The sequence below is a fragment of the Sphaerodactylus townsendi genome, linkage group LG08 (assembly GCF_021028975.2).
Source record: "Sphaerodactylus townsendi isolate TG3544 linkage group LG08, MPM_Stown_v2.3, whole genome shotgun sequence".
Taxonomy (NCBI): domain Eukaryota; kingdom Metazoa; phylum Chordata; class Lepidosauria; order Squamata; family Sphaerodactylidae; genus Sphaerodactylus; species Sphaerodactylus townsendi.
The window spans coordinates 36,877,253-36,893,317 of record NC_059432.1 but is presented as its reverse complement, the minus strand read 5'-3'; the positions used below and the strand labels follow the sequence as shown (position 1 = coordinate 36,893,317).

Here is a 16,065-nt window from a genome sequence, read left to right as displayed (position 1 = left end):
CTACCCAAGGGTAGAATCTACCGCGATGAGTCCCAATGAGGAGAAGGAAACTCAGTGTCTTCTTAGGACAAGAACCTTGCTCGCTGTTCATATCATGGCTACCAAAAACACACACACACGCTGCTCCGTGTTGTTTGTCAAAAGAAAGATGGGTCTTCACGCTTTGCACAGATTATCGAGGTCTCAATGCGGCCCCTGTCCAATAAATATCCTTTGCCTTTGATCAAGGACCTTTAGATGCACTCGGCAAAGGACGATTTTACTAAATTGGACTTGAGAGAAGCTTACTACAGAGTCAGAATTGCTGAAGGATATGAACACCTGACTGCTTAATACAAAGTTTGGACAGTTTGAATATTTAATAATGCCATTCGGTTAAGTGGGGCCCCCGAGCTTTCATGGCCCTTATCAACGGTTCTCCATGATTTGCTGTACAAGGGAGTTGTTGTATACTTAGATGACGTTTTAATTTACTCACAAACTATAGAAGAGCATGAAATATTGGTTCGAGAGGTATTGAAAACGCCATTTGACAACTCTCTCTTTGCCAAACTCTCCAAATGCTGTTTTCATCAGACCTCCATTGACTATTTGGTTACCGATCTCGCCCGAGGGCTTAAAATGGATCCTGCTAAAATTGACGAAGTCCTCCAATGGCCTGCCCCCACCAACCTGTAAAGAACTCCAGTCGCTTGTTTTGCTAATTTCTATCGTGATTTTTATACCCCAATTTGCTGAACTGACTTCCTCTCACAGACCTCTTACGCACTAAGGGTAAAGATTCACTGTCCGCCAAGCCCGGGGCCCCTTCCTGGTCTGAGGAATGTCAAACAGCCTTTCAACTATTAAAACGCGCTACTAATCAACCTATCCTAAAGCTAACTCTGACCCAGATCTCCCGCTTGTGGTTCACGCGGATCACGACAAAGCACTGGGGGGCAGCCCTGTTGCAGAAAAGTAAAGATGGTAGGCTGGTTCCGGTGCTTATTTGTCTAAAAGTTCTCTGCGCCGAACTCAACTGGACTGTGGAGACAAAGAGATCGCGGCCATCAAAGTAGCACTCTCCACTTGGCGCCACTGGCTGGAGGGGCTAAGCACCCTTTCAAGTTTGGTCGGATCATAAAACCTGGCAGCTCTTTTCCACCCCCTCAAGATGTCTCACAACTACGCTGGGCCATTTCTTTTCGCTTCTCTTTACAGTCCATTTTTCCCAGGGAAACTAACAAACTGGCTGACGCTTACCCGAGGGGGGGGTGGAGCTGCCTTAATGGTGACATTCCACGCACTGTTCTTCCTCCCAGCTGGGGTTGGCTGTCACCCCATCTCAAACGCCCACTTCTCCTCCACCCCCATCTCCCAAGTCTGCCTCTCCTTTCCCGCGGGAACTGGAGGAGGCGGCTGCACGAAGCCTCCAGCAGTCGGCGAGACTCCCACCGCGCTTTGGAGAATGGAGTTTGGCGAGGAATGTTGGTACGCGGCTCCTCCGCAGCAGGTTCTTGAGGCTTGCCACGGCCCGCTCAGCTGGACATTTTGCTTTTGAAAACTCTGCATTTAGCCCGCCGCAGTTCTGTGGTGGCGCCGCGAATGCGCTAAAGACATTGAGCATACATTAAAGGCTGCCCGGTTTGTGCAGAAGCCAAGACCATTCCGAAAGCCCCATGGACTGCTGAAACCTTCTCCCGTAGCCTCCCGCCTTTGGGAGGTTTGGTCATCTCTATGGGATTTTATTACAGACTTGCCCGAAAGTCATGGCAACACAGTTTTATGGGGTGGTGGTAGACTTATTCTCTAAGCAAGCCCATTTTATTCCATGTGCTTCCATCCCCTCCGCCCTAAGTTGGCACGCTGTTTATTCAACATGTTTACCGGCTCCATTCCGCTATGGTCTCCGACCGCCCCAATTCATCTCAAAGTTTTGGAAAGCGCTTTTGGGGTTGTTAGTCACTGCCGCCGCCACTTTACCACGCTCAAAGTGACGGCGTAGACGGAGAGAATCTAACAGAACCTCTAGAGCAGTATTTACGCTTGTTACACCAACTACCACCAAGACAATTGCGCGCAGCTTATTCCGCTTAAGGAGTACTTATAACAATGCAGTTCATAGTAGTACAAAGAAAACCCCTTTGAAATTGTGTCTGGTCGCCTTCCTTCCTCACAAGGTTACAACTAACTACCCGCAGAGCCGCGCTTGGACCCCCCAGAATTTTCAACAATGGATTTCATCAGGAAACGAGGGGTGGAAGTTGGTCCAGACCGCCTTTACAACAAGCAAAGGACTCAAAACTGTATGGATAAACACCGCCGGATTTCCTCTCGCGCGGTGGGCTCCTGGGTGTATTTATCTACAAAAAAATCTTAGAGACGGTGGCATAAATTTCCAAACTTGGCAAGAGATTTAGGGACCTTTTCAGATTACTAAAGTGATTAATGATGTCACTGTTCGCTTAGATTTGCCTAACTCTCAGTAACATCCATCCTGTCTTCCATTCCAGCTTGCTCAAGGAGGCTCCCCGCCCGATGCTCATAACGACTACCGAGAGGCCCCCACCCACTATTATTGATGGCCACAAACACTACTTAAATTGACGCTTATCCTGGACTCTCGCTTTAATCGCAAACGCTTGCAATATTTAGTTTTGGTGGGATATTCCTCTGCAAAGGTAATCAATGGGTTTATTCCGAAAACATTGAAGCCCCCCACCTTGCTGCTTTCCAATCGCCTTCCCAAGACAAAACCTGGGGAAGTCTCTTTAGGAGGCAGAGTGTAAAGGATTCAATGGTGTTGATGGTGAGGTAACCTTGAGTGCATTCCACAGCCCGGGCGATGGGCCAGGATGCATCGGCGGAGACTTTATCTTTGCGCGGGAGATGAAGCCTCTGTTCCCATGGGAAGCAGGAAAGGGGGATGGGGTGACTGGTATTATAACCTGTGCTTCTGGCGGGAAGTGTCATTCCTGCCACTGCGTGTATTTGAGCTTTCTAAGATGTCTTAATAAATGGACTTTTACTCCAAAAAGCCTTTTATTTCTGCTTCTATGGAATTCCTTACACACAGAAGCTAAGGGAAGGGTCAACAAAATCTCAATCTCCAGAAGCTGTCTGAAAAAAGTATATTATAATCAAGAGAGCCAGCAGAGTTAAGACTAAGCAAATTGTCCAGGGAAGGAAATTCATAGTTATAAAAAGCCCAGGAGCCGAACGGGGCCGCTGGGGCGGGCAGCAAACTCATTTCTTGCTCCGGGCTCTATTGTGAGGGAGGGGGGTGCCGAAAACTCATTTCTTGTGCCGGGCTCCATTTTGTGTCAATACACCACTGAAAAGGCCTGCTTCTTACAGAGGCCAATCTTGCCACTAAATACCGTATATACTCATGTATAAGTCGAATTTTTCAGCACATTTTTAATGCTGAAAAAGCTCCCCTCGACTTATATGCGGGTCATTAAAAAATTGTGTTTTTTCTTTGCCGGCCAGCAGGGGGCACAGTTTTTATGCTAGCGACACCAACATTTCAGGGTATCCTCAGAAGACACTCCTGATGATACCAGACAAATTTGGTAAAGTTTGGTTCAGGGGGTCCAAAGTTATGGACCCCCAAAGGAGGTGCCCCATTCCCCATTGTTTTCAATGGGAGCTATTAGTAGATGAGGCTACCCTTTTGAGGGTCCATAACTTTGGACCCTCTGAACCAAACTTCATCAAACCTGGCTGGTCTCATCAGGAGAGTCTCTTTATGATACCATCCAGGTTTGATGAAGTTTGGGTCAGGGGATCCAAAGTTATTGATCCCCAAAAGGGTGTCCCATCCCCCATTGTTTACAATGGAAGCTAATAGTAGATTTTCCATTTCTGATAATATCCCTCTTAAAATCTAAGTTGGGTTACATTTGGACATACAGATGATGATGAGGAATCCAGTTTTGAAGGATTTTAACTCCTGTGTTTTAGCTTGGTTGCTGATTGAGCTAAGGTTTTTGTACTTTTAAAGTTACTGTTGAGACCATATTGTTCTTGTTGACCCTCTTTCCCACTTACAGAGCCAGTTTACTGTTTTTCTTTGAAATAAATATTCAAAAACATTTAACCTACTGATGCCTCAATTGGTATCTATTTTTATTTTTGAAATTTACCAGCAGCTGCTGCATTTCCCTCCCTCGACTTATACGCGAGTCAATAAGTTTTCCCAGCTTTTTGTGGTAAAATTAAATGCCTCGACTTATATGCGGGTCGACTTATACACGAGTATATACGGTAAGTTGGCAGCCTGATCAGGATCTCACCTGCTCATCTCAGGTTCTGGGAAGGTCTGCCTTCAGAAACACTGAACCCAGAGCATTTAGGTCTTTGTAGGCCACAGCTAGTATAGTGACGTACAGATGGAAAAATGTTGCCAGCCAGTACATTTACCATCATAGCCATAACAAGATTTTGCTTACTTCTCCACAATCCATATTTGGCTGCAGCACTTCGCACCAACTGCAGTTTCTGAACCGTCTACATGAGCAGACTCAAGCAAAGTGAATTACAGTCATACAACACTTCAAAATTACAAAAACTATTTATTACCTTGCAGCTCCTCAGTCTTCCTCTCACTCTTTCTCGTAATTCTTCAGTTAAGATGCTTTGTTTTTCCACATCACCCACAGCTAGTTTTTTTAAAGAGCACAGATTTTTTAGAATGCATTTTGCACCACAATTCTTGTCCTTTAGTGTATTCTGCAATATTTATTTATTGTTATTTATTTATTGACATTTGTATCCCGCCCCATCCCAAAGGGCTCAATGCATAGTTTACTTAGGTATTCGGATGTTCTGGTTAGATTGCTGTATTTTGCGATGCATGTTAGACCAGTTTTTGTACCAGGTCTCAATACATAGCAAAACGTGCCTAGCTGTTGTTGGATTAAGCCCTGACCAAATAAATTTAGCATTGAACTTCTAAATACAACGGTTAATGAAACTATATTCTAGAATACCGGTAAATATAATTTTCAATGACTGGGAAGAATTTAGCTTGCATTAATTTGTTACTGTTGTTTGTCTGAATTACATGTTCACATTTCAAACTATCTAAACAGCCAGCGTGATGCAGAGGTTGGAATGTCAAATGAGGATCTGGGAGACGCAAGCTCAGACTCCGATTCTTCCATGGGAGCTTGCTGGATGACCTTGGGCGAGTCAATTTCATATCTAAAATTATTTTAGAGCTTCTTCTGTTATTTTGAGCCACGAATGAATCCCATTAAAATGGAGTTTTAAAAAGAGGAAATGAATGAAGGTTGGGCGCTGCCGCCACATTTAAGTACACTTTGGCTGTTTTCACACTGGCTGCAAATTTCTCTGTATAACTCTACAACCCAAATTCAGTAATGGGTTTAAAAAAATGAAAGCTGGGAACTATATAATATTATGAAGACTATAGTAATTTAGCTATTACCCATTTTTTTAAAGCCAGAAAGAAGCCCTCCAGTGGCAGGCGGAAGACAGCAGTCACAGATGGTGGAGGTAAGGAAAGTTCTGTTTGTATGCTCCATTGCAATGAGAGCTTCATAGAAAATTGTCTCCATCTGGAAGCAGCAGTTTAATCTGGATTTGCCATGATTTGTCCACATCATTTGTTTCAACCTACAGTCCTGATAACATTACTGTATACCTGCAAGATGCAGTTCAACAAAGTTGTGGTTTTTTTTCCCAAATCTGATCTGTAGATTTTTTTTTGTCAAATGCAACTGCCACAACAGGCTGTCAATGTGGAGACTCAAAGTGCTATAGAAGCTGCCTGAGGCGACTGTTCCTTTAAAAGTATTCCCCTTTAAGCCTAATTAGGTACTTCTCATCCTTTTCTAGCTAGCGTTTTTTTCAGAATTCACAAATAAATGATTAATTATGTATGGGGGGGGGGCGCTATATTTCTAGCAAGCCACTGGTCTTTGCTTTTTAAAAATGAATTTTTAAGGAAGTGTTTTACTAAAATAATAAACAATTAAAAATTTAAACGAATATTATATATAGTAAAAGATGTGTTCTATACTTATCTCCACAAGAGCTAATGACTAACTACTCATTTATGAGTGCCATGAGAACAAGAAGTAAATACTAGAAATACAGTGGAACCTCAGTTTTCATTGCCTTCGGTTTTCATTGGTTTTGGTTTTCATTGATTTTTTTCAGTGAAAAATTTGTCTCGGTTTTCATCGATTTGCAGTAAGGTGTAGGGGTTTGTAGAGAAAAATCACCCGGACAAAGCTGTTGCAGGCCGTGTCTGAAACTTGTTTAATGACAATGTCTTGCCCCTTTCAGACAAATCTTAAAGAGACATCAGAAACAGACCTCTTTGGACAGCTTTCTGGTGCGACATTGGTCTACTGGCTCTGAAGCTGGTCTTAGTGTTATTGTTTGTTACTGTTTTCAGCATTAAACACTATGTTTATTCCAAAAAATGTGTTTTTGGTATGTTTTTTGGAGTGCCTAGAACAGATTAATTGATTTACATTGATTCCTATGGAAAAGTTTGCCTCGGTTTTCATCCGTTTCGGTTTTCATCTAATCTTTTTGGACGGATTACCAACGAAAACCAAGGTTCCATTGTACAACAAATGAAAAGAAAACTTAAGGGACACTGACACCCTTACTGAACAAGTCTGACTTCCAAATATACTTATAATAGGATCTTGTCCAGGAAAACGGACATTACACCATTTTAGAGGAAATATTATGCTATATGAAACTTTATGTGAAATTTTCATTTTTTGTTCCACTTGCCACTTAATGCAGTAAAGGGACCAATTGACAGGGCAACAAGGTCATGATGTGGCACCGCTGTAAGTCTTGTGTGTAAAAGTGTCCTTCATAGTGATAAGCTCCAGCTTGGCAAGGAAAGAAACACTGAGTTACCTCCATGTGGATTTGGGTCTAAGATTTCATCTGTCAATATTCTCTCACTGTACATGTCATCTTGAGTCTGCTACATAGTCAGAAACAAATTGCAAGTTAAGTTGTCAGAGCCGAAATAACTTCTCACATTTATAAATAAGTTCAAATGACATAATTCCCCAATTTTTTGGGATAGTTTTGCAGAAAACTAAAAAAGAAAAAAAATAAGTACTGGTTATGTGACTGAGGATGAGCACGGGTACATAAAAACAGATTAAATTTATTTTATTGATAGCCCTTTTTCACATGGCATAAAACACTGCAATCCAATTATATGAGTCATTTAAAGAACCATGTAATGGGACTAGGATTAGTATTGAGAAATGGCGCAAAAATTATCTGATGTATGTCAAACAATGCAGAAAATGGAATTGCAAAAGAATTTAGAGCCCCATCTGGGATAGGGGTGGGGGGCAAAAGGGCTTGTGGGAATGGTGTACCCATGATCCACATGCTTTGCCCTCCCCGGAGCACTTATCCCAGCAAAGAGACGAAACTGCCAGCATGCAGGTGCCGCTGGTCTCCCCCTGAAAGAAGAACTGCTGAACAAAGAAGGCTTGGGGGAAAGAAGACTTGTTTCAGATTTTTTCAGCATATATTATAAAATTCTCTGAGGTAGAATAGATTCATGTACCTTGATTTTAGAACTTCCTTTCGGTACAGAAATTTTTTTCACTGGTTTATGCTTGTGAATTTCTTTCTGGATAGAAAGGAAAAAGAGGTTTCAAATTATCATATATAACTCAATACTATAGGAAAACCAGTGTGTTTTTGAGGGACTACTGGTACCGATAAGTGAGACTTGAAACCCACCATTTCAGTTATCAGAACAAATGTGCTAATTTCTTATGATGCATAAACCTCCAAATCAATTTCAGCAGTGAAACACCTCAGTTCTTGATCCCATTATTAATGTAAGGCTCCTATTTGTTTCACTGGTTAGTGTAAAAGGCCTCTGTATGAGCCTATGATGTCGTTCTGGCCTCTCGGTAGCTTTGCATGCCAGATAACAAACGGCTTGCTGACTTCTCTAGCAAGCTTTCTCCCAGGCTTCCAAAGAAATAATCTCCTCTGTAGGAGTTTCCTCCTCCAGACAGAATAAAACAACACAAGAAAGCTCCCGGCTGCAAGATGCTAAGAAAGTCCAATAGCCTTTTTATTCAGGAACCAAGGAAGTCTCCTCAGGTAATCAAGAGAGACTGGATCATAGTTTCAAGAAGCCAGACCTCCGAGTATGTTTTAGCAAAGATGATCCCAAGTCTTGATGTCCTCCTCAGTTATCTGATCTTCCTAGCCCACAGCTGGTGCTTGTTATATCTGCCATTAATCACCCTCAGGTGTTGGTATTCTAGGAGATAACCTCCTTTCCTACAGGCAGCGCCCCAACTGGTAGTGCTCGAGGCTGCCATGCAACTCCTACATACAGCCTCCAAGGCAAGTGGATTTTGATATTTGGCACAGCTGCAAAGTGTATTGAAAGTGTATTGAAAGTGTATTATTCTGCATGAGCGGAAGCGGCCCAGGATTCAAATCCTTATTCAGTTATGAAACTCAACAAGTTACTTTTGGATTCTCCCGGCTTCTCAGTCTCCCCTAATTTCACAGGGGTAGGCGGTAGGTGGCTGCCCATACTGAGGGGCGGGGGCCCCCCTCAGATTTTTCCCCGGGCTCCATTTTCCCTAGCTACGCCTCTGTTGTCTGGAGTATATTCTTGGCCTTTTCAATCATAACATATGTCTGGCTGCTATAACAAGTGTTAAGTCTAATAATTAGTGAATTTTAAATAGAAAATATTTTTAAAACATCATAGCTTACCTTAGATGGTTTATCTGTATCAGATTCCATTTCTTACAGGTGTTTGAATCAAATCAGTCAACACAGTAACTAGGAAAGAATACAGAACACCATCAAAATGGACGAAATATTTCTATCTACATTCACTTCATGTCACTCATTTAGGAAAAACTTAGGTTCAGTCACTAGTACTGAGGTGCCTTTCTTACACCTCTTGTCTACTGCATTCTGATGAGCATTCTGATTAGCATAGAATTTGTATGCCAGGACTGCCCATTTATTAATAGCAGATTGTATTACCGTAGAAACTCGCTATATAATGTACTTTACATCAAGTTTGCACAACCTGTGACATCCCAAGCGAATCACAATCACCAGTTCACCTACTCATCTAGTACTTTTAGAGTTGGTTATTTTACTGATGTTATTTATGATGCTTGTTTTATCTACTTATGATCAATTGTCATGGCCTTTGGTTACATGTAATAAATGCTATACCTACAGAAATACATCTCTTGGATTTCCTGCTTTGTACAGCAGTGGAAGAAATCAATAGGATTGCTAACCTCCAGGTGGCACCTGGAGATCCACTAGTTTAGGTGATCTCCAGATGACAGAGATCTGTTCCCCTGAAGAAAATGGCCGCATTGGAGGGTGCACTCCATGTCATTACACCTGACTGAGGCTCCTTCCTAAACCCCACCCTCCTCAGGTCCCACCCCCCAAATCATCAGGTATTCCTCCACCCAGAGCTGGCGACCCTAGTGATCAAGCTCCTAGCAGGCCTCATTATGTGGCTTGTGAACAATGCTCAAAAACAACCACTCAGAAAAGGCAGCATATAGAAGTTGTTTCCTAGGGTCTATGAGAAAGGAGGAGACAAGGCTGGAGGTTGAAAACCCATGGCTGCTAACAACCGGGGGGGGGGGGGCGGGGGGGATCCCCTACCCCCCCCAACAGAGACTTAAGCAAAAGTTATTGACAAAGTATTGCTAATTACCTCCATGCCATGAAAAATTTTGTTTGCTCATTTCCACCCATTATAGCCATCCTAAACAGGCAAGTCTCCAAGTTGTTGGCACACAGTATTGCCTATAGTGAACAAGTTCATGATAAAGTGCCCATAACCAGAATACTTTGTTATGTTCTAAGGGCATAGGACTGACCTTGACAACAGGTTTAGGCCACAAGCATCACACACCACCCCTTTCCTTAACCTGAATTCTGCCATGGATTAAGGAGGTAATTCTCTCCTGTGAAGTCCCCATTGTGCTTCGTCTATACACTGCCTGATTTCTATTTCTTGAAATTAAATTCAGGCACTGGAGGAGAACTTCTGAGGAGGGAGCCGAAGCCCCTACTGTCTCCCGCCCACGCCTTCTATAGAGTGTGATGGGTTTTGAAGGCAAAGGGGAGACAGTAGCTGTAAAAATACTTATTGTGTCCATGGTAGGGGACCTTGGAAGGTGGGCAAGCAATGGAGTGGCAGTACAGAGGTTCTTTATTTGGTGATTGTAGCTATGTAGAATTTAGGGGTGAGGACTTACAGACACTAGCCTTTAGGCAACCAAGGAAGACTGCTTTCACATTACTTATCAGTATATGAAATTTAAAAGTGAAGATTCACTAGAAAAAACATAAGTTACACTTTTATCAAAGGGGAGACTGGGTAAAATATAGGTGTAGATTATTTTAAATGTATTATCCTGCATACATACTACTTTGCTCTGAAAAACTTCCATAGTTGCAACTCATATCCTTGTACATGAACAACACTTATGTTCCGCAACGAAACCATGGAAAAAAAAAAAAAAAAAAAAAAAAAAAAAAAAACGGTTATCTTTTTTTTTAAACTGAATTCCCCTAAATGTGCTGTTCAGTCACCCATCCTGCCGTATGTGTGACCATGGACTGAACAACAACAAAAAAACAGGGATCCACTTCTTGTATAAAATTATGGATCAAAAAATTGGATCCCAAGTTTTACAGAGATTTACAAATTCATTGTCAAACATCATATCTATGTTCACAGATTGTACCATTTAATATTCAGCAAATAGCATCACCATATAATGAAAAAAGAATCTTTATGATCTTTAGATAGAATATTCTACAATGTAATGTAAAATCAGACATCCTGTATTGAGCCCCAGAATCCACTGTAAAGAATCATATTGGAGTACCACCATAATCCAATAACGTTTAACAGATCAATGTAGTTCCTGGGAGCAGCTGGGGACGGCACTGCTGCCAAGCCACCATGCTTCTTCCAGAAAACTTCCAGGCAGTGTGGGGAGGCAGCTAGAAGAGAAAAAAGGCCATGCTGCCTGGAAATCCTCCACTGGTCTATCTCTGAGTCCCTGGCTGCCCACCAGGATTTTGCCCCAATGAAGAAAATGGGCGCTCCATGCAGACCTTGCTGGCAACCAGCATTGGCAAGCCAGTCTTCACTGAGCTACTGCCATTTACATTATGACAGGAAGTCTGTCATAGGATAGGAAAATAAAACAAAAGGAAGAAACATTTATTTCAGTATTGAGCTTTCTTGAGTCACAGTTCACATAACAACTTGAAAAGAGTTTTCTTATCCCAGATGACATTCTTACTCTCAGGTAATCCAGAAAAGCACTAGAGAAAGAAATTACACAAAAATAATCCCTTCCTGCCATTTCCCACCGCCACCCAATTTGCCATTTGGTGAAATACGCATGCGCGCTAACGCCACAGCACGCTTCCGGCAACCCCAACTTCTCGCTCCCAAGCACTAAACAAAGACTGAGTTTGCGCAGCGACAAAACCGTTACGACACAACCCCATTCTACCGAAAAGACGCGGCGGGCTAAGCAACCACGTGAGCATGCGCGTTAAGCACGCCGCTTCTCGTCTCGCGTAACTGACCGGTTTGAGAGCATGCGCGGTACGCAGAAGTGACCGGTTGGAGAGCATGCGCAGTACAAAAGTCTTCGGGGCGCTTGTGTGGTGTCGTGCGCCGTCGCTTTTCTCTCGGAGGGAGATTTTATTAGAGGGTATGCGCCGCCCGCAGTATTTACGCAAAAGGCCGGCCCGACCGAGGCTGCCACCGGTAGTTCCTCAAGCTATGGCATAGTAGTTTCTTAGGCCAAGCGGGGGGATCGAGGGAATAGAGTGTTCCACGCCCCCCTTGCCTGAGGCGGATGGCCGCCATCATTAGCTGTGGCCTCACAGCGCAGTATCATCCATAAGAGACTTTTCTCAAATCCGTTGCGTCTTTTTTGTCCTGCTTCCGAAATTGAGGGCTGTTGGCCTTCGGGGGGGTTAGAATCAGTGCCTCAAACGAAGGGGTTGGTGGAGCAACTGTTTCTCCATGTTGCCAGCAGAGCCTTCGTTCTGGCAGTGGGCGTGCAGTTTTAACTTACCCACCAGCGTGTATCCATCATCTATGCCGGCCCCCCCCCCCCCCCCCCCGACTCTTTGGATAGAAGGGCAGCCCAGATGTGAATGTGGCAGACCCTTTCGTTGACTTATTTAAACCTGCATCTACGTTAGTCTATTAATATCTGAGTTTTACAGAAAAAAGAATTGTTGAGGTGCTAAATCTCTGCAGTTTATTCCCCAGGTGCTTTTCTCCTCATCTGGATTTCAGTTTTAGAAATGAGGTTGGCTGGAGCCTGGCTGTGGGAGCATTCAGCTTTCCTTATGCCTTTCTGCTCCAAAAAAATTGCTTCCCAGTCTGCACTTTTATTTGGCTAGTCATACCTGTCCCCAAATGAGTCTCTGACTGTCACAGGTGGTTTGGTCCCTAGGGTGGTCCTGTGGTAATAGGAGGAAGAGATTGACACCGGTTAACTGCACGGTTCTCTCTCATTTGCTGCAGCGCTGCCAATTTTTGCTGCTGCCTCCTGCTCTTGTCTGCTCCTGCTTTCAGCATGGTAAGGAAGAATACTATCCCTAATGGGTAAGTATCCTCTACTGTTGAGAGAGACAGGGAAGGGGCTAACAGCCCCACCTATTATTTCTTACTTCAGCATCTTAGCCACGTACAGTAAGGTAAGGTAAGTATTTGCAACAACACAGAAAAGATGTGGCATGCCATCCCCCAGGTGAGTATTTTATCCCATTCTGTTTATGAATTCTCAGTCAGCTGCATATGGTCCCTCTTCCCCTTTTCGTTTTACTCAGATGTGTGCAGAATGGGAAGCGGTTAAGAAGACTTGTCAATCATATGACAAGATAGGTTGACATAGTGGTTACTTCAGAATAATATGATATTCTCATGTTGCAGAGACTTTGAGATGTTATGCAGTAAGTAAACAGGTTTGTTCCTTGATGTGAACCTGGGATAATTTTTGTTTAATCATGCAGATATGATCACTTCAGGTAAATAATCATCTGTAGTAGTAAGCACCTTAAAAGACCAACAAAAATTTCCAAGATATAAGCTTTTGTACGATATCTGAAGTGAGCGTTTACTTATGAAAGCTTATAACCTGGAAATTTTGTTGGTCTTTTAAGATGCTACTGGACTCTGATTTTGAAGATATGAGGTTAAGTTTATCAGTGTAGTTGGCATTATATCTAGAGAGTGTGCTAGTAGGGTTGCACATTTGTCCTTTGTTTATTGGCAAATACTTCTGATCAAAGAATCCAACATTCTTTTGTTTCATTATGTTTGTGTCATGCAAAAATACACCAGAGCACCTAAAAGAAAATGCACATTCCACCTGAAAGCATCCTTAGGATGGCAACCTAAACCTTACAACCAGTGTAAACATAATCTCAAGGACAGTTACCTGGAAGTGAGCTCTGTTGGCTAACATAAGACTTGCTGCCTTAGTCTTAACGTTTGGGAAGTTTAATCAGTTCCCTAAAGTAATATTAGGAAAAAGTCAATAGAAATACTGCTAATAATGAAACAGTTTATAGGAAACAAATTGGGAACTCTTCTGAAAATGTCTCGGAGTTGTGCTAGAGTTAATTACAAAGCAAAGGTTGTTAACAGGTATAAGCAAGCATCTTTTGAATTTTCCAGTATTCTTCCTAGTCTGTAGCCTAGTATTAAATTGCCTTAAAACCATTGATTGTGTGTGGGTTTTTGAAAGTGTTATCACAGTTTTAATTAACAGTATAGAAACTCAGGAAGTCTTACAAATAATTGTGCTTTCTGGGTGGCTTGCCTGCATATTAATAGAGTATTGAGAGTTTATTTAGCATTGATAACGGAAATAAATACATTTTAAGAAATGAATTAAGTAGTATAATGGAAAGACTGAACTGGAATTTTAGGCTCATTCCGCACATGCAGAATAATGCACTTTCAAACTGCTTTCAGTGCTCTTTGAAGCTGTGCAGAATGGCAAAATCCACTTGCAAACAGTTGTGAAAGTGGTTTGAAAACGCATTATTTTGCGTGTGCGGAAGGGGCCTTAGAGTTGACAGCAATAACATAGAAATGAATTGAAGTTTCAATGAATGGTGCAGTGTCATCTTGAATAAAGATAAATCAAGTGAATAGAAGCTGATCTACAGATAGAGTCTCTGGGAGTCTCATGTAAAATCTTGATGTACACATAATGAATAAAGAAAAAATACATAAAACATTTTGTGCATTAAGTTTTTTGAATTGGGAATATTTGCATGAAATAAAGTTTACCTTTGTACAGCTTTAAATGCAAGATGGGTACATATGCTGAACATTAAGTAAAAGTACATACAGTAGATGAATAACTATAGTTTACATACACAAGAAGTTCTGTTGTGTTCCATAACTAATGTATAAATCTAACGTAATAAAAAATAGCTGCTATTCACTCAAGTTAGTTAAAACTATATCTTGTGTAATTCTTTTTCATGGGCTTGGCCTTCTGCTGTGAGCTGTGTTGCATGACCTCAGTTGGCTGTTGAAAGACAGTTGAATTTCAGTTTGGGGAGTGGGGAGCGGTATGCGTGTTACCATTGTACATTGAACTCAGCGTGGATAAATATTTAGTATAGAAATAACTGAACATAAGTTTTGTACTAAAAGTCTTTCCATACTAAGTTCAGTCTGTACTGATGGCAGCGACACGTGTTCCTTTGGTACTCAAAACAGGCCATGTTTTTGGCAGCAGCTGTGCATTAAGACGGTCCTGTGACTTGGCCTCCTCTCCCCAATTTGTTGCTCTTTGCTTCTATGTTGTTTTCCACACATTTCCAGTACACATGCAAATAGAATGGGAGGGGGAAAGTAAACAAGTCATAAATGATACATGGCAACCCAGAATGTTCCTTTGCCCTTGCACAAAATCAGAAGTTGCAGTACTCATGTAAATCTTTTGATTTGGAGTTTCTAGAAACTTGGTAAATTTTAACAGTGGAAAAGCTCATGGTTTACATCTCTGCAATTTTATACTTCAGCACTGACATTGGTAGATATTTGTTGCTAAGTAGATATTGCAGTTTAAATCTCTTCGTGTATATATTGAGCAGTGTGTTCGTGACAACGAACCAGAAAATCGAAGGACTCTGGGAGATGTAGTCCAGAGGGCACCCTTTTTTCAACAAAGAGGGGCTGCCCTGGAGTACAATTCCCACAATTGTTTGCTTTACCAAGAGAGTCCTGGTGGGCCACTGCGAGTAGCAGAGTGCTGGACTAGATGGACTCTGGTCTGATCCAGCAGGCTCTTTCTTATGTTTCTCACCTCTCAGATGGCTGCGGGAAAGGGTCTGAAAAGTAATCAGCAGCCAAGAGGTTGCAGAAAGAGAGAGCTAGTGTAATGTGGCAGAAAGATAGATAAGAAAGAGGTGCGGGAGGGGGTCAGAAAGAGAACTGGGATGGCATAGCAGACAGGAAGACGTGGGGTAAGGGTAGAAATATAATTGGGGTAGTGAAGCAAAAAGAGCTAGAAAGACAGCTGGGGTAGCAGGGCTGAAAGAGGAGATTAAGAGAAGAGGTGGCAGCATGGAGAGAGTGAGGCAGAAAAAACGGGAGAGAACAGAAGAAAAAAGGTAGGGATGCCTATGGAGAACTATTCCCAGCTTCACAGGCACCCTGCTGACTCCCACTCAGCTTTGCAAACCAGAGGGGTGTCTACTGCACTGGCATCCTGCTGACTCCCCCCTCCCCCTTTGCAAAGCCAGGATCTTGCTTTGCAAACAACAGTTTTCTGGACCCTGTTGTATTTTATCACACAATGGACTTTATTGCTAATTTGAAATAAGAATGGAGAATACTTTCCAATATAAACTGTTCCCACAGTAAGAAGCTGTATTATTTTGTATTAATAAGAGCTTAACATTTAATATACGTTTCTGTTTTGTTAGAAATTAGTGATGCAGCACTTAGTATAATGTAGTGGTAGAAAGTGCCATCAAGTCACAACCGAC

General features: G+C 42.3%; 2 protein-coding genes across 2 annotated transcripts in view; one reads left to right on the top strand and one right to left on the bottom strand.

The window, feature by feature from the left end:
• Positions 1-11,585, bottom strand: part of CC2D2B (coiled-coil and C2 domain containing 2B) — a 69,385-nt gene extending 57,800 nt beyond the window's left edge. Inside the window, exons 1-5 of the mRNA XM_048506671.1 lie at positions 11,547-11,585; positions 8,746-8,814; positions 7,565-7,630; positions 6,892-6,961; positions 4,564-4,643 (exon numbers count right to left, since the gene is read on the bottom strand). Coding sequence (XP_048362628.1) covers positions 4,564-4,643; positions 6,892-6,961; positions 7,565-7,630; positions 8,746-8,775 — 246 coding nt within the window. The 5' untranslated portion in view covers positions 8,776-8,814; positions 11,547-11,585. The remainder of the gene's footprint in view (positions 1-4,563; positions 4,644-6,891; positions 6,962-7,564; positions 7,631-8,745; positions 8,815-11,546) is intronic.
• Positions 11,586-11,615: 30 nt separating this feature from the next.
• Positions 11,616-16,065, top strand: part of LOC125438311 — a 32,720-nt gene continuing 28,270 nt past the window's right edge. Inside the window, exons 1-2 of the mRNA XM_048506668.1 lie at positions 11,616-11,750; positions 12,578-12,658. Of these exons, the coding sequence (XP_048362625.1) occupies positions 12,630-12,658 (29 nt within the window). The 5' untranslated portion in view covers positions 11,616-11,750; positions 12,578-12,629. The remainder of the gene's footprint in view (positions 11,751-12,577; positions 12,659-16,065) is intronic.